General features: G+C 41.1%; 1 protein-coding gene across 2 annotated transcripts in view; it reads right to left on the bottom strand.

Moving 5' to 3' along the window:
• Positions 1–18,398, bottom strand: part of Nol10 (nucleolar protein 10) — a 115,334-nt gene that overhangs the window by 12,710 nt on the left and 84,226 nt on the right. For both annotated transcript variants that reach the window (XM_045150422.1, XM_045150423.1), the window contains exons 15-19: positions 15,291–15,370; positions 14,969–15,067; positions 13,325–13,414; positions 3,346–3,519; positions 2,560–2,807 (exon numbers count right to left, since the gene is read on the bottom strand). In XM_045150422.1, coding sequence (XP_045006357.1) covers positions 2,560–2,807; positions 3,346–3,519; positions 13,325–13,414; positions 14,969–15,067; positions 15,291–15,370 — 691 coding nt within the window. The remainder of the gene's footprint in view (positions 1–2,559; positions 2,808–3,345; positions 3,520–13,324; positions 13,415–14,968; positions 15,068–15,290; positions 15,371–18,398) is intronic.

The following is an 18,398-nucleotide window of genomic DNA, read 5'->3' as shown; positions in this document are numbered from 1 at the left end:
TTTGCGACTGGCTTTATGTGGGTGCGGAGGAAGATCATACTTGCATCAAAAGGCTTTGCAAGGAAGCACCTTGAACCACTGAAGCATCTCTCCAACCTCCCTCCCTCCCTTTTGTTCCCCACTAATATCCTGCTCCAGCTCACCAAAGGCAGAAGGAAGTTAGTGAGGTTAGTCACATTCCACCCCCAAAGCATGGCCTCTTGATTCCCATAGTAACGCTAAAAACAAACTGCCCTGGATTTCCTGATCAATGGGTTTACCAGAGAAATGAATTCTTTTTTTTTAACAGATCTTGAAGGGGTGACTGACTTTCAACCACTATCTAGCAAGTGCTTCCTGTGTTCTAAGTATTAATTAGGAGCTAGAATAGTAAATAAAGCAAGACAAAAACATCAGAAAATGTAATAAATCTACTCTGCAGTACACGAATATCAGAAGCAAGCAGACTTCCTGTGCTTCTGAGGAAGATTCTGTCCAAATAGAGCTAAGAAAAGCAGCTGGAGAAGTCAGCTGCACACACTGCCCCTGCTGGTGCACAGCCTCTGGAAAATGCTAAACATAGAATGGCCATGACCAACTACTCCACTCCCAAGTGGACAAGATGACAGATGCCCAGACAGAAGACCACAAATGAATGTGCATAGCAACACTATTTACAGTAGTCAAAAAGCAGACAACCTATAGCTGTTACACAATTTTGACATGGACACCTGGCTTGCTCCTTGCATGAACACCAGAAGACTAAAAACTGCTTCCTGAACGCTGGTGTTTTATTTGTTATGGTAAATATTTATAACATAAAACCACTGTAACCATTTTAAGTGGATAGTCCAGGTCATTAAGCATATTCACAGTGTGGTACAATCACCATGACTATCCATCTTCAGGACATTTCACCTCCCCAAAGAAGCTGTGCTCATTGAACCCTAACTCCACATGTTCCTGCACCCTAGCCTTTGGCAACCACCATTCCATGTTTTGACTCTAGTCTACTGTTCTACAATACTACCTTTTAAATCTATTTTCCTGCAAACTATGTAAAACTTCTATCACATTTTTCAAGTGACCTTTGCAGTAATCAGGAAATAGGTGGGATGAACATTACTGAGACTCTAGTGAGAGGCAGGGTATTGCTCTAGCCCAGGCTAGCCTGGAATTCACTATGTATTCTCAGGGTGGTCTTGAACTCATGTCAATCCTCTTGCCTCTGCCTCCTGAGTGCTGGGACTAAAGACATGCACCACCACATCTGGCAAAACAAATGCTATTTTTAAAAATTAAGAGTCGAGGGCTGGAGGGATAGCTTAGCAGTTAAGGCATTTGCCTGCAAAGCCAAAGGACCCAGGTTCGATTCCCCAGGACCCACGTTAGTCAGATGCACAAGGGGATGCCTGTGTCTGGAGTTCGTAGTGTCTGGAGGCCCTGGCACGCCCACTCTCTGTCTGTCAAATAAATAAATAAATGAAAAAAAAAATTAAGAGTGGAGGGCTGGAGAGATGGCTTTGTGGTTAAGGCACTTGCCAGCAAAGCCAAAAGACTCAGGTTCAATTCCCTAATACTCACATAAAGCTGGATGCACAAAATGGTGCATGCATCTGGAGTTGTTTGGAGTGGCTAGTGGCTCTGGCATGCCATTCTCTTTGTCTGCTTTTTTCCCCCCTCTCTCTCAAATAAATAAATAAATAAAAAATATTACAGCCAAATGTGGTGGTGCACACCTTTAATCCTAGCACTCAGTAGGTAGAGGCAGAAGGATCACTGTGAGCTTGAGGCCAGCCTAGGACTACAGAGTGAGTTCGAGGTCAGCCTGAGCTAGAGGGAGACCTGACCTCAGAAAACAAAACAAAACAATAACAAACAAACAAAACCTCCTGTTTTGTTAGCTAAGAGCAGTGATGTGTACTTGTAAATTACTCAGGAAGGAGGATGGCAAGTTCAAGAACAGCCTGGGCCATATAACAATGTAACACTCTGTCTCAAAACATACATACACATACAAATTAAAAGTCATTTTTTATTAAGAGGCAAAGAATTTGTTACCTCTTAATTATTACTGTCTGATCTTCAGGGCATGGGACAAGTATCTGTAAGCTAGCAAGCCCAGGGGGAAAACACAAAAGGAACAAGAATGTGGTCTTTGTAGTTTAGGTGGTCTAATGGCTGCTGGGGCAATACCCTGTTTCACTGCATATAAACTACACTTCAGAAAGTTGTTAAACAAAGTACAGCCAGGCATGATGGCTCATATCTATAATGCTAGCATTTGGGAGGCTGAGGCAAGAGGATCATTGTGAGGTAGAGGTCAGCCTAGACTACAGAGTGAGTTCCAGGTCAGCATGGGTTAAAGTGGGAGCCTGCCACAAAACTGTAGGGACCAGTTTATTTTAACAGTGCTGCTTCCCCAGGATGGCCCAGGGTTTTCCTTGTATCCCCTCCTCACAAAACCTCCCCTGCTTCCTTCACATCATCCGTCTGTACAATCTCCACCACCCAGAGGACAGAGGTCATCATTAGGGCAGTGTGTGAGGAAGATGAGCATCACCACACTGCAGTACTCACTTCATCAGTTTCTGCTTTGTGGCAGAATCTCTGAAGCTTCTGAACTCTTCTCCTGCTTTGATCTCATAGAACTGGGGCTTCAGGACCGTATGCTGGTCCTCCTTCAGTTGTTCCTGCCGCTTCATTTTCTGTTCCTGTTGCAGAAGTCTGCGCTGCTTCCTGACCTCTTCAACCCAGTCTTTTTCATCATCTGAACTCTCTGAACTTTCTGCATCACTTGGTTTTCCTTCCGGTTCTTCCTCCTCTTCCTGAAATTAAAATAGTAAGAAAAGCTCCTTCCCCAGCCAAACACTGACCCATCAGAATGCATGACAGCTGCTCCATCTCACAGTGGAAGAAATGCCCTTAATTACTAAGATATACTCTCAGTGAATGTCAAGCAATTAGTATTCAACTAATTATTTCTCAAGTGCAATCAAAGGCTTTCTAATTTACACAGTAGTTCTCTATTAAAGCAATAGCAAACATACAGTATTAGTCTTTAAGAAATACTGCACGTTTCCTCTCATACATGGTCCCTACATTTCAGACACAAAGTCACTTATGTACACATGACATGAGCGTAGAAGGGACACTGTATGGGAAACAAAGGAGACTAGGGGTTGAGAAAGGAAAGAGCAGGGTATGAAGAAGAATGTGCTTCACTGCACGACATGCTCCTATGTGGAACTGTCCTTATGTAACATGGTGCCGTGGACAGTGAATATGGACAGTGAAGTTTTTTGAAATGGACAAGTTGAACACAAAGAAATAGTAGCAGATTCTAAACAATAAAAAATACATTACTTTTTCATGAAGTTCTTGTTGCTCTAAAAGTCTAAGTTTCTTCTTCCTTTTTTCACTAATTTTTGAAACAAGTGGATTCAAAAGCCTAAATTCTTCGCTTTCTTCATCTACTTGGAAGTCAGGGTTCTCAAACATAACTTTGAACCGATCATCGGTGAGAATGTTAGGAAGATTCTGCAAGAAAATGAAAAAATATGTAACAGACCAGAAAGATGGCTTTAGAACATTTATTATAAGTTAATAAGTGGTACCAAGCATAAACTTTTTGGGGGATGTTTGTTCTCTTAACACAGGGTTTCATACTAGTCCAGGCTGACCTTGAACTCACTTTATAGCTGAGGATCACCTTGAGTTCTGATCCTCCTGCCTTCACTTTCTGAGTACTAGGATTTATACCTGCCTGTATAAGGCATCACCCATTACGTCACTATAAAATTGGAGGAAAGGGATGGTATACAGTTTCTTGAGTGTGTTTCCAGAACTTTCTTTCTTTTTTTATTTTAGAGAAAGAGAAAGAAAAAGAATTGGTACGCTTGGGCCTCAGCCACTGCACTCAAATTCCAGATGCTTTTGCTACATAGTGGACATGTGTAGCCTTGCACTTGCCTCACTTTTGTGCGTCTGGCTTATGGAGGATCTGGAGAGGACTTGAACATGGCTTACGCTTCATAGGCAAGCACCTTAACCACTAAGCCATCTCTCCAGCCCCAGAGCTTCCTTTTTTTTTTTTTTTTTTTAAATATTTATTTGTTAGAGAGAAAGAGGCAGACAAAAAGAATGGCCATACCAGGGACTCTAGCTACTGCAAATGAACTCCAGATCCATATGCCAACTTGTGCATCTGGCTTACATAAGTACTATGGAATTGAACCTGGGTCCTTAAGACTTTGCAGGCAAGCACCTTAACTGCTAAGCTATCTCTCCAGATTGCTTCCAGAACGTTTTACTTGATCCTCAGTTTCACATCCCACCAACAAAACAATTCCGATTGACGTACTTTATAGATGATCAACAGTACTTGGCCATTATACACAATGACCTAAGAATGTACATTTTTGGCTAATTTTATGCTGAATATATGAGAAGGAGTTTTCTTCAATTAGTATTTTTAGTGCAAACCATCCATACTTTTCAAGGAAATGTGTAACTCTTTGGAACATGGTGTTTAACATACAGCTACTTTACTAAACTAAAATAAGCCTTTCAACTTCATACTCCACAATGAAATGAGTATTAAGTAGTCAATTCAACATGGTTAGGAAGGGGAGCTGTATGTACTAATTTACTGACTGTTCTTAAAGATGTAGCACGGTCTTCACATCTGTGGTGGTTTGATTCAGGTGTCCCCCATAAACTTAGGTGTTATGAATGAATGCAAAGCTCCCAGATGATAGAGGCAGTGTATTGTTGGGCGTGGCTTATGGGTATTATAGCCAGTTTCCCCTTGCCAGTGTTTGGCACACTCTCTGGTTTCTGTTGTTCACCTAATGTTGGTCAGGAGGTAATGTCCACCCTCTGCTCATGACAATGTTTTCCCCTGCCATCATGAAGCTTCCCCTTAAGCCTGTAAGCCAAAATAAATCCTTTTTTCCCCTAAGCTGCTCTTGGGCAGGTGATTTCTGTCAGCAATACGAACCTGACTGCAACAGTAAAGTTGGGTCATTTACTGCTTAGACACCTGACTGTGTGGCTTTGGCCTTTTGGAGCTGATTTTCAAGAGGAATGTGAAAGGATTTGAAACTCTGGCCTAAAGAGACACCTTGCACTGCTTTAAGTACAGTTTGGTGGACTATTCTAGTCAGAGTTGAAAGACCTGAATGCAGTAAGAACTATGGATTATGAGGTTTGGCTTATGAGGGTGAAAAAGAGCTTTGCCTGAACTAGGCTAGTAGTAGTTTGTATGAGATGCTTGCTGTTATGACCAGTCCCGAGAAGTTATGCAGGGTTGCATTGTGTAGAAGTGGACTGGTGTGAGCAGAGGGATATGGCAGAGAAAAAATGAAATCTTTGGGCCAAAACTACTGCCCCTTCAGCTGCAGTTGTATGAGAGATTGGGCTAGCTGACCTGTATTGGAACCACAGACTGAATGCAGTCTTTGTAGGGGTCAGAATGCTCAAGGAATGTCCTGTTCTTCAAAGTCTGCTATATTTCCCCCTGGCTTAACAAATTGGCACTCTATGTGGTATTATAGAGTATATGAAATGCAAGAAAGAGAAGGTCACTGAATTTGCAACATGGTCTTGTGTTTTGGAAACAGCTATGGGTACTGTGAAGCAGGTTTGCTGGATGCCTGCATGAAGGCCTGATGCAGCCATGAGGGTGGACCATGGGTTGCAGTAAAGACCCAGAGGAGATGCCAGGACCACGAGATGGCTGCTAAGGAGAGCTGCTGGCCCTGGACTAAGCTTTCCAGGAGTGTGAGTAGCATAGCTGGAGGGGTGGAATTGGAACTCCAGAGATTTCTGATTAGAATTATCAGACTTGGAGGTTTGTCACTGACTAGAGTTGTTGGACTTCAAGCTGTGGAGTTTGATGTTTACCCTGTTTAAATTTTATATTGTTTGAATATTTCTTTGCTATACCCAATGCCATCATTTGCAGTGTGAATGTGTATTCTGTGCCATTATGGGTTTTTTGGAAATTATTCGGTATTATGGCTCATTTAAAAGATGTCATCTGGGTGTGGTGGCACACAACTTTAATCCCAGCACTCGGGAGGCAGAGAAAGGAGGATTGCAGTGAGTTCAAGGCCATCCTGAGACTACATAGTGAATTCCATGGCCGGCCCACAAACTGCTCTTCATTGGGTGATTTCTGCCAGCAATGCAAACTAGACTGCAACAACACCATAAAGCTTCTTGGCTACTCAGACACAGGCATTATTGTTTCAATGAACAAATAAAGCTACATTTTAGAAAACTTGCTGTTTAAAACAGTACAAGAGAATTTAATGTCATTTAGCTATCACAGCTGGTGATATCATGAGTAAGGAGCCATCATTAAAACATCAGAAAAACAAGTGAGGGCTAGAGCAAAGGGTGAGAAGTGATGCTCGTTTAGGATGGGTCAAATGTGACACAAGGCCATCATCAAGATTCTGATGGATGCCATCAGGTGTCTGGAATATTGCACACAAGGACAGGAGGGGACTTCTAGGTAAGTTTTGGAGTGAGGATACTGTGAATAATCCAGATATCCTGAAGCCAATGTTATGTGCCTATTTTTAGGCTTAAAAGGGAGAAATCTCTTTGGCATCTTACTATATATGTCAAAGTAATAAAAATTTAAAATAACAGGATAATGTTACAAAGAATATGTTTCTAATAGTCTTCAGATATTTAAAACTAATAAATTGCACTACCTGAAAACAGGCAAGCTTTGGGCTTAGAAGAACAATTATAAAATAAAAACTCTTTTAACCCAGCTGTAAAAATATCTCCTCTAGGAATATTTTTCCAGTTTAATTGTTTGTTTTCACAGCTGTCTTTACTTAGAAAAGACAAGGTCAGTAATGTTCTTGAAGTAGTTTACAAGTGTCTGGCTAGTGATCTGTCTTTAAATATATATACACACGTATGTTCAACACTTGCCTTCAGAGTTTAGAAAACATCTGAAGGCAGTGCTCAGCCCTACCTCAAAGAATTAAATTGGTAGATCTCATTACTAATATCTTGTCCCAATATAGTAACATGTGTGGAATGCTTGCCATTCAAAACACTGATTCTAAATCAGGTGTGGTGGCACATGCCTTTAATCCCAGCACTCAGGAGGCAGAGGTAGGAGGGTTGCCTCGAGTTTGAGGCCACCCTGAGACTAGATAGTGAATTTCAGGTCAGTCTGGGCTAGAGTGAGCCCCTACCTCAAAAACATAAAACAAAAACAAATGAACAAAACCACTGACTCTAACCCCATCCACAGCCCTATGGAAAAGGGAGAGAAAGAAGGTCTGGCTGTAGCTAATACTGTGCCAGCGAGGGTAGTGTGCAATGACAGGAGAATAATTAAAGGTGGTACCCAAGGCAGAGGTGCTCCTTGTCCCCAGGTTCTCCCAGGCTACAGGTAACAATTCTGGGAACATGGCCCTCAGGCAAGAGGAATGACTAGAGACCTAGAGATGCTGATGGCTGGTGTTGGAACCTCCACAGCTTGACCTGTCCCCACTTCTAGTTTTCATGCAGCTTTCTAACTCCCACACTCCTCACTGTGAACAAATAACCAAGGATCATTGCAGGAAAAACATTTTTTTTTTCAAAAAAAAAATGCCCATACTGAAGACCTATATTTCTAGGCTATAAGGCTTACCCAGCAGCCAGCAATCCTTCCAGGCCAGGATCTAGTCTGGAGTGGGCATCCAGCATGGCATGGCTATCTCAGGTGAGGTTTGCTGGGACGCTGCTCTTGTCATCACTGCTTGGGAAGAGCAGCTGGCCAGAGGAGCAGCCAGTGTGGTTGAGAGCCTACATGCTTGAAATGACCTATGCTAAACTCTCACACTGACTGACCATTCACCTGGTGGGCTAGAAAATATTAGAAAGGAAATAATATTTCTTCAGAAGACCCAAGGTTTTTCTAATTATTTGTCTAACATGGAGCTGACAGGACATAAATTCCTAGGGCAATGGTATAGGGAGATCCCAGGATCAGAAAGTGATCAGTCCAGAAAGATCAAGAAACAACTTCTTCAGGAAGGTAAAATTAATACAACACCTGATCTGTTACGTAGAAGTCTATGATGAGACCTAGATTACTGATAGAGAAACAGGGGCAGACTATATACAGAAAACAAGAGATTCAATTACTAACTCCAGGGGAAATAAAAGTTGTGTAAGAAACATAGGCAACAACCACTCCTGACTCTGACTAGGCTGCAAAAAGCATTTACATAGTTTCAATAATATAAACGCTGAATACTGCTTAACCAAAATTACTACACAGTTTTACTGGGAAGGGACACATTACAAAGTAGCACCGCAGGCAATGCCAAGGAAGAGTTTTATGTACAAAATAATCACCTAAAAAGGTTTTATCCAGAGAAGGGCCAAAAAGGAGAGGGAAGAAGACAACAGTGTGATAGCCAGTCTTCCCAAAAGACCTTTGAGAAGCTTATTATTTTTAAAACTGTGCATGTACCACAGCAATAAAAGAAACAACACATTTAATTGGTACTAAAAGAGCATAACAGAGCATCCTGTAATGTTACAACTAACTGATTCAACCTAGATTGTCTGTATATAATCATATTCTGTCCCAAGAGATATGAATTCTTACTATAATATAAGCACTTAATGGCATTTTCCAATTCCGAATCTGTGAAGACCCTTTCTGTGGCTTGCTAGCCCCAGAACATACATGGTGCCTCCTGTGCACAGCCTAGTTGGGCTGCCACAGAACCTGGGCACAGTATTGTCAGAGGGACTCCATGACAACAGTGGGAAACTGAGCAAAGGCTAGCATGCAGAACATCTCACTAGAGGAAGAATGGCTCTGGCCACTCAAACCTTTAACAGGTCAGATCCAAGCCCCTCAAAGCTGCTTGTGCATCTAAGGCACTCAAAATGCTTTTGTTGAATGCCTAAGTGAATTTATCCTTAATGAGAATTAATTCCACCAAGTTTCTAAATAAGGATCATCCAGGTAAAGCTTATTGCCACTACTGGGTGGGTCAATTCCCAGTGTGGGTCCAACATCAATTGTATGGTAAACAGCTTATTAAACTTTTATTATGTTTTTTATTATGTTATCAGTGGTGGTAGTAATTGGGAACACCTCATCTGCTCCACTCAGTTCCAGTAGCAGCCAAAGTGGAGCGTCACTAGTAAAACTCTGAAGGTTTGAAAATAGCTCAGTTCAAAGGCAGGATTGATGATCTGCCCACAAAGTTAACAATTCTTTCAGGAGTCTCAACAATGATATGAAGCATTCTTTGTAAACAACTGGATTTTAAGGTCTTTATGTCATGTAAGATAAAAATTATATAAACTTTTTCTAGGAAAAGATTTTGAAAAGACCACAAAGTGTGTCAATATTTCTAGAATAAAACCAAGCTCTGATTACAGGGCTTGATTTGGATTGTTAAGTCAATAAAAAAGCAAATCAGGGCACATTTTACAATTACTGCTTTCTAAAAGAAAGATAGTCATATCAGATGACATGCTAGAGAAATAAGTGGTACTTCTAAACTATAAACAGCCAGTGGTTTGAAGGAAGAGAAACCCTCCAAGTTTCTTGCTCCTTGCAATTACGGAACAGCAGAGCCTAACAGTTACTTACAAAGTGCCCCTCAGATAGGTTTTAAAATAAATGCATGCTATCTTGGTTATTAACTGCAGCCCAGGTGCTAGAAAAATGAATGCCAAGAGAACATAGACTTGGATGGAGGTAACATCTAAGCAAGTCTTCTAGTCACAGAGGACTCAAAGTGTAATCAGGTAACACCAGCTCCCCCCTTCCCCCCACAATAGGATTCAAATTTCATTTACCTTTGAAATGACTCAACTCTAAGTATTGGCATGGTGTACTAATTCCCACCAACCCCTATGTGAACAGGACCCATGCTCATGATCAGGGCCACCACAACGCTTCTTTCAAATCCTGTCAGTGATGTATTTCATGTGCCAGGATTCACTTTGTGCAGGCTGAAAGTACTGCCCACTTAATGTACCTCAAAATAAGTAACTAATTACTATAGAGAAAAGCACTAAAACTGTAGGGAAGGGGGAGAAGGAGGAAGGGAGGGATACAGAAGAAAAAGCAGACCTGAAGCCAGGGGACTGTGAGGTGAACACCTGGACATGTAGAAGTAGACCAACAAAAGAAGAAAACTATCCCAGGGAGAATGGCATTGGCAAACACTTCATATTAAAAGAACTCTCAGAAGGGCTGCGAGGTAGCTTAGTGGCATAGTACATGAGGCTCTGGGTTCACCCTAACAGTGCAAAAAGAAACAGACAAATGTGGGGCTGGAGAGATGTCTAAAGGTTAAGGCGCTTTCCAGGTAAGCCAAAGAACCCAGGTTCAGTTCCCCAGTAGCTATGTAAGCCAGATGCACAAAGTGGCACATGCATGTGGAGTTCATTTGCAGTGGCTAGAGGCTCTGGCATGCCTATTTTCTATCTGCCTCTTTCTTTCTCTCAAATAAATACATAAAATATTTCTTTAAAAAAGAAACACAAGAATGAGTGAATGAATGAATAAGCCGGCTTTCAGAGATGTTGTATAATATCAACAGGGCAAAGGATGAAACTCTGGAAGGCCATCCAAACTTAGAAGAGCATAACAATTCACTAGGGCAAAGAAAATACTGAGCCCATATCAAAAACATGGGACAAGAAGAAAATAAGCATATTCAAATTACTCTTGACAAGTTTTTGTGTGCTTGCTGGCATGTGAGTGGGTGGACAAGCACAGATGTGTGTGCATCTGGATGCTCTAAGAGGACAACCTCAAATGTATTCCTCTATCCATCTTTCTTTTTGAGACAGCAATTCTGATTAGTCTAGAGTTCTCCAAGTAGGCTAGCCTGGCTGATTGATGAGCCCAGGAATCTGAAGGGTCCTGTTTCCACTTTCCAATGCAGGGATTACACAACAAGAATGCCATCATGCTCATTTTGTATTTATATAGGCTCTGGGGATCAAATTCAGGCCCCTCTGCTTTCACGGTAAATACTTTCCCAACTGAACTCTCTTCCTAGCCTGCCCCCCCCCCCCCCGCCCGCCAAACTAACAAAATACTAAAATGTTTTCTAATGCTTTGAATAACAGTATCCTAAAGGCTCTAAATTTCCTATCTTTTCATTTTCCTGTATATTTATAACAGATGGTAAAGGATTTTCTGGAGTTTTGTAAACCACTAAAGAGGAAAACCAATGATAACTCTTCCCACTGAATATGAGGACACTGTTCCTAGCTTTCTAGGTCATTTCTACCATTCTGCACTACTGTACCTTCACCAGCCTCAACAAAAGATTCCCAGACATGGGCTGACTTCTCATGTACCTTTCTCTCTTTTTAAGGTATGGTCTTAACTCTAGCCCAGGCTGACCTGGAACTCACTTTGCAGTTCCAGGCTACTCATGATGATTCTCCTATCTCTGCCTCTCAAGTATTAGGATTGAACACATGTACTACCACACACTGTCATGAATCTTTCTAATCATGGGGTCCTGTGAAAAGGATCTGCTGTTCCATGCTACACAAAGCAGCAGGACTGAATTTTAGCCCCAAGCACCCTACACACCTAAGGACCCCTCAGTATAAAACATACGGGGAATGAACACATCTACAGCCTCAACTAGGCCCACCCTTCCTGAAGGAGAGCTTCAGGGTAAGTAAACACGAAGATCACTTCTGCTCAGCTTGTAAAATGACATTGTGACAATGAAAGTTTATACTCCCATCATCCCCAGTGGCTAACAAGATCACTATGAATGTTCTGCACTTATATGTCCACACTTTAAGTACACATTTATACATTGGTGTAAATATGGTGCATAGTCACATACATTTAAATATGAGTTTAAGTCACTGTTTAGCACTGTACATTATTCAAGTAATAAAGGAATGGACCATAAATGTTCCACATTATAGATCTACATATGTGTGTGTGTGTGTATATTTATATTTAAGAAATGCTTCCAAAAACAAAGATTTCAGTAACAAATTTAAAGCAAATATAGGGCTAGGGATGTGAACTCAATCCCAAGCACCCAAAAATAAGGTGTGATGGTGCACGCTGTAACCCTAGCATGCACGAGCTGGAGGCAGTACAATCAGAAATCTAAGATCACCCTCAGCTATACAGAAAATCTGATGCTAACATGGATCACCGAATCTCAAAAACAAATACATGACGTTACTCAACCCTCCCCCCCAAGTAAAATAAATAAATAAATAAATAAATAAATAAATAAGTGAAACAAAATCATATGAAGGGTGAAAGGATTCTGGGAAAGGCCAAGGAAGAGAAGACGGCGGGAGAAGGAGTGAGCGTGAGCTCTCGCAGGCCTCCTGGCACTAGTGCCGCCTGCGCCTCTCCTCCCACGCCACACAAACCAGCTGAGGAGACCACCCAGTTACCACACAAGCAGAAGCAAGAGCCTGGGTCCTGATTAAGACAGTGAATGTGAAAGACGAACAGCAAGAACTTGTTCATCTCAAAGTCGCCTACCTGGCTGGAAAGCAGGGAGCAAGGAAAGAAACGGCAGACATGAAGCCTCTTAGGGCTTGGCCCACCATCACCAGGTTAGACCCTTTTCTCAAAGATTTGGCCCCTGTACTCAGTCACAGTCAGGCCTGCATATAACCACACTTGATCTTGGCCTGCCCGCTCTTAGCAGATAAGAAAACAGGACTGGAGAGGAGCACCTGAAATCTTCATAAATCTGAAAAAATTAGAAAAGTATCTCCACCTCTGGACATTATCAATAAATAAGTGTTAATAACCTTTACTTGTTTTATGACTGACCCATGTCCACCACCACCTCAGAAAAGGAAGGCAGGTAGCAGTTACATGTAAGCATGCACCTTCCCAATAATGCCAAGCATAAACACAAATCAGTTACTTTTAGAATTAAAATAAAAATATATATAACCATCTAACAACAAAAGGATTAATAATACAGAATATGTAGCCATTAAAAATACTTACAAAGAATTTTTATAAAATGGTAAATTATCCATGTTATTTTACAGAACTAGGATAATTATTTTAACACACCTAAAGTTATCCTGTTAGTATAGTTTATTATTTTAAGAGAATTAAGTCAGGAAGGAAGCTGACTAAAATATGAATGCTTTTCCCTGGGTAGAACAATTAAATGGTAGATTTCATCTTTTTTTTCCCCCCCAAATCTTCCATACTAAACACATATTATTTCATAAGTAAGGAAAGAAAAAATTAAAATAAAAATGTATACATTACTATTCATAAAGCGCTAAAACAAATTATTGATATTTTCTGTGCCTTACAAAATCTTACCTTGACTTTCTTTTTCAATGTAGATTTTTGTTTTTCTTCTTCTTCCTCAATTAATTTAAGTGCCAGTTCTTTGTTAACTTTTGGCAATTTCTAGTAGAGAGGGAAAAAAAAGCCATGCTGAGACGTGAACATTTTCACATTAAACATTAATGTGTAAGTAGTAAAACTTTATAAACAAGAGACAGCTAGTTCTTGGTTTTTATTATTCCAGAAGAAAAAATAATGGTGGCAGGTGGCCCATGTGGCACAGAGGAAGCAACCAAGGCAGCTGCTGGGAGCACACCTCCCACTCTTCCCAAGCAGGGACAGCAAACACAGAGGGTCTGGGGCTCACTTGGATTAATGTGAGGCCAGAAGAACAATAATTGTAGCTTCTGGCTGGAACTCTTTCAGGGACCTCTGAAATGCTGCTAAAAATGCTCACATACTGTTTCCTGATACCTAAATGGGAAATTTCTGGAGAATTTTAGATGTGAATCCAACAAGTCTCAGGTAAAGCTATAAGGTATCTACTGCCGTCTCCCACTCAGTGGTTTGTACATTGCAATTACAAATTCTAAAGTCTGGAAAATATAACAAATGTGGAGGAAGCATCAAACACCAGTAGTTTTTCCTTTCTTAATTTTTAAAAATATTTTTGTTTATTATTTATTTATTTGACACAGAAAGAGGGACAGAGAGAGAGAGAATGGGCGCACCAGGGCATCTAGCCACTGCAAACGAAGTCCAGATGCATGTGCCCTCTTGTGCATGTGGGTCCTGGGGAATCAAACCTGGGTCCTTGGCTTTGCAGGCAAACACCTAAACTGCTAAACTATCCCTCCAGCCCAGTTTTTCCTTTCTTTCTTTTTACACATTTTAACTCATTTGAAAGTGGACAGAAAGAGACTATTTTTGTTGTTTTTCAACTGAAAGCCGATTTATATTACATATATTTTTAAACTAATGTTCACTTCCAAATATCTGTATCAATCAGTGACTGAACTTGACTGACAGAATGCCAGAGACAGGAAGGCAGGAGCAAGCAGACAGGAAGCTCCACCCCGTCTGCTCACTGTCTGGGCTGGCATCACAGAGCAATAGCTCTTTGCCATGGAAGCAACAGGTGGCCCAGCTGCAGTGGATGCCAGCTTACAGCTTCCAACATGCCTAGGACCATGCTCATTACACCCTAAGAGTGCCAGCCTACAGCCCCTCCTCAGAAGTAAGGGCCCCCCCTCACAGGCCCGCCTCCTTCCTCCTGCCCAGCCCTGAAGCGGCAGCTGCTTCCTGCAGTTACTACCCCTTTCTTTTCATCCGTATCTTGCGCTTTGATTCATTAGCTTGGTGACAATTATTCACACTGTATTCTTTCCACCAATGTACCTGGTGTCACTTGGTTCCTCAGTTAGTCTAGCAACCACCCCAGGATCCAGAGGACCTGAGACCCTGCACACAGCAGCAAGAAATGGACATTAGCAGAGCGTCAACATTCAGCAAACTCTCCCATTTGCAAATGCCAGGCACTCTAGATGATTTCCACACAAACACCCTCATGACAAAGTACACCAAAAGAGCAAACTAAACATGGAGAAGCAGGAAAAGAACAGCAAATTTCTTTGAAATAATACATAAAATAAAATGGCAATGGCAAATATATCTTACCTTTAACTGGACTCTCTGTGCACGAGTTTCTTCTATCTTCTGTCGAATTTTATCTTTCCTATATTCTTCATAAGCAAATGGATTTACCATCAGTTTTACCTTTTCAAAATAGAATAAAAGAAAAAAATTATAGAAGTTGCCAATAAAAAGTTAAAAAGAAACAGATTAATGAGACTATTTAAGCAGCATGTTTCATGTAACTACTGTGTCAAAGAAAATCAGATCCCTTACAAACTCTACATATGTTTTATGAAAGTGAAAGTAGTAAAGAGAGCTAAAGATCACTCAATAGTTGCTGGAGATAACTGTAACCTGTATTTACCTTATGGTAGAGTCTTATATCCATGAAAAATCCATGCATATATGCCCGGAGAAAAGGTGATCCAATGAGATGTGTGAGCCCTGTAAAGATTAATCAGAAGAGGGCAGGTTCTTACAAAACTGTCACTAAAATTTAAGGCTTTCTTGAACAATAATTTGATTAATAAAATCTTAAGTTTGGAGTAAACATTTAAGGATTAGACTGGTTCACCTTGAATATATATGGGGAAAATTCAGAACACTTCATTAACATCATTCTTGCTTATTCTAAATGTCATATTGAATATAAATATGATAAAAATGTCTTTATGAATTATGACAAACTGGTAAGGAAGGTTCCTTCTATTAGTGGTTCTCGGATTTAGGGGCCCCACAAACCAGTTTTATTTAAAAAATGATACTGAGCTGGGCGTGGTGGCACACACCTTTAATCCCAGCACTCAGGAGGCAGAGGTAGGAGGATTGCTGTGAGTTCGAGGCCACCCTGAGACTCCACAGTGAATTCCAGGTCAGCCTGGGCTAGTGTGACACCCTATCTCGAAAAACCAAAAAAAAAAAAAAAAAAAAAAAAAAAGTTAAAAAATGATACTGGGTTATCACAAGATTGCCAACTATACACTGCCAAGAAGGAATAGGGAAGCAAAAGTAAAACACTAGTGGCCACCATTTCCAAAAACAAAGGACCATTTCACAACAATAATGTAGCATGGACACAGCCTTCCCAAGGACAAACAGCTGTTACACCTATACTCACATATATAGACATAATCATGCCTATTAAGATCTACACTATTGGTTGGTAGCTCAGTGGTAGAGTACTTATCTAACACATGCAAGGTCCTGGGTTTATTATCTAGCATAGAAAACAAGACCTACATATTGTCAGGCATGTGTCCCACACCTACAATCCAATCCCAACACACAGGCGGCTAAGGTTGGAAGGAGAATTTAAGGACAGACTAGGATACACAGCAAGAGTCTGTTTCAAACATCTACTTTATCCACATACCTATTTCACTGTGAACTAATGAAAAGTTGGCTGTCAGCCTGTGTTTGGGACCCCTGCCTTACATAGGACTTCCTAACAGGTGTCATAATAAAAATACATAAGTGTAAGCACAAAATAACTCTTTGCTATACCATAGAAATTATTTTTTTTTAAAAAATATTTTTGGGCTGGAGAGATGGCATAATGGTTAAGGTGCTTGCCTGTGAAGCCTAGTGAAGCCTAAGGACCCAGGTTCAATTCCCCAGGACTCATGTAAGCCAGATGCACAAGGTAGTGCATGTGTCTACAGTTCTTTTGCAGTGGCTAGAGGACCTGGTATACCCATCTTTTCTCTCTCTCTCTCTCTCTCTCAAATAAATAAATAAATAAAAGCTGACAAAATTCATTTTATTTATTTTTACTTAGTATTGAGAGAGAAGGGAGGGCGGGATGGAGGAAGAAAGAAAAAAGAAGGAAAGAAGGAAAGAAGGAAGAGAGAATGGGCATGCCAGGGCCTCTGCAAACGAACTCCAGATGTATGCACTCCCTTGTGCATCTGGCTTACGTGGGCTCTGGGGAGTCAGATCTGGGTCCTTAGGCTGCACAGGCAAGTACTTTGACTGTTAAGCCATCTTTTCAGCCAAAAAAAAAAAAAAAAAGTTGGGGCTAGAGGGAAGGCTTAGCAGTTGAGGTGCTTGCCTGCAAAGCCAAATGACCCATATTCAATTCTCCAGGACCCACGTTAGCCAGATGCACAAGGGGGTGCAGGCATCTGGAGTTCGTTTGCAGTGGCTGAAAGTCCTGGAGTGCCCATTCTCTCTCTCTCTCTCTATCTCTATCTCCCTCTTTCTCTGTCAAATAAATAAAAATATTTTTAAAAATTATTTTATTTTATTTATTTGTGTGTATGTGTGAAAGAGAGAGAGAGGGAGAGGGAGAGAGAGAATGAATGAATGAATATGGGCATACATCAGGGCCTTCTGCCACTACAAATGAACTCCAGGCACATGCACCACATGGTCTCTTTGGCTTTACATAGGAACTGGGTAACTGAATCTGGGCATGCAGGCTTTGCAAGCAAGCACCTTTAATTTCCGAGCTATCTTCTCAATCCCAAACTTCTTTCTTTCTTTTTTTTTAATTTTTATTTTTTGGTTTTTCGAGGTAGGGTTTCACTCTAGTCCAGGCTGACCTGGAATTCACTATGGAGTCTCAGGGTGGCCTCAAACTCATTAGTGATCCTCCTACCTCTGCCTCCTGAGTGCTGGGATCAAATGCATGCTCTACCACACCAGGCTCCCAAAATTATTTTTTTAATTTTTTTTGTTCAATTTTATTTATTTGAGAGTGACAGATAGAGAGAGAAAGAGGCAGATAGAGAGAATGGGCACACCAGGGCTTCCAGCCACTGCAAACAAACTCCAGACACGTGCGCCCCCTTGTACATCTGGCTAATGTGGGTCCTGGGGAATTGAGCCTCAAACCAGGGTCCTTAGGCTTCACAGGCAAGCACTTAACTGCTAAGCCATCTCTCCAGCCCCCCAAAACTATTTCTTAATTGTAAGTATTCACAGAGGAAAATGTTATGAGGGCATTTATCTACAAATAAGATCATATATACTCAGGAAGAAAGGCGTTTGGTATATTACTTTTTTTCTTTTTTGTGGTCTGAGGATTGATCAAGGACCTCTGCATGCTAGGCAAGCTCTGTATCACTGAGCTACATTTCCAGTTACCTTTATCATTTTATTTTGAGTCTCATCCTAAGTTTTAATTTTTTTTTAAATTTATTTGAGAGCGACAGACACACAGAGAAAGACACATAGAGGGATAGAGAGAGAATGGGCGCGCCAGGGCTTCCAGCCTCTGCAAACGAACTCCAGACCCGTGCGCCCCCTTGTGCATCTGGCTAACGTGGGACCTGGAGAACCGAGCCTCGAACCGGGGTCCTTAGGCTTCACAGGCAAGCGCTTAACCGCTAAGCCATCTTTCCAGCCCTCATCCTAAGTTTTAGATTAGGTCTTTGATTAAAAAAAATGGCTAGGAATCTTTCACTTGCAGTTTCTGAGGTATCTTCAAACTGTTGCTATACTTTAAACTTCTCATAGTCTCAAAAGTTCA

The sequence above is a fragment of the Jaculus jaculus genome, chromosome 5 (genome assembly GCF_020740685.1).
Source record: "Jaculus jaculus isolate mJacJac1 chromosome 5, mJacJac1.mat.Y.cur, whole genome shotgun sequence".
Taxonomy (NCBI): Eukaryota; Metazoa; Chordata; class Mammalia; order Rodentia; family Dipodidae; genus Jaculus; species Jaculus jaculus.
This window is presented reverse-complemented; position numbering and strand designations above follow the sequence as displayed.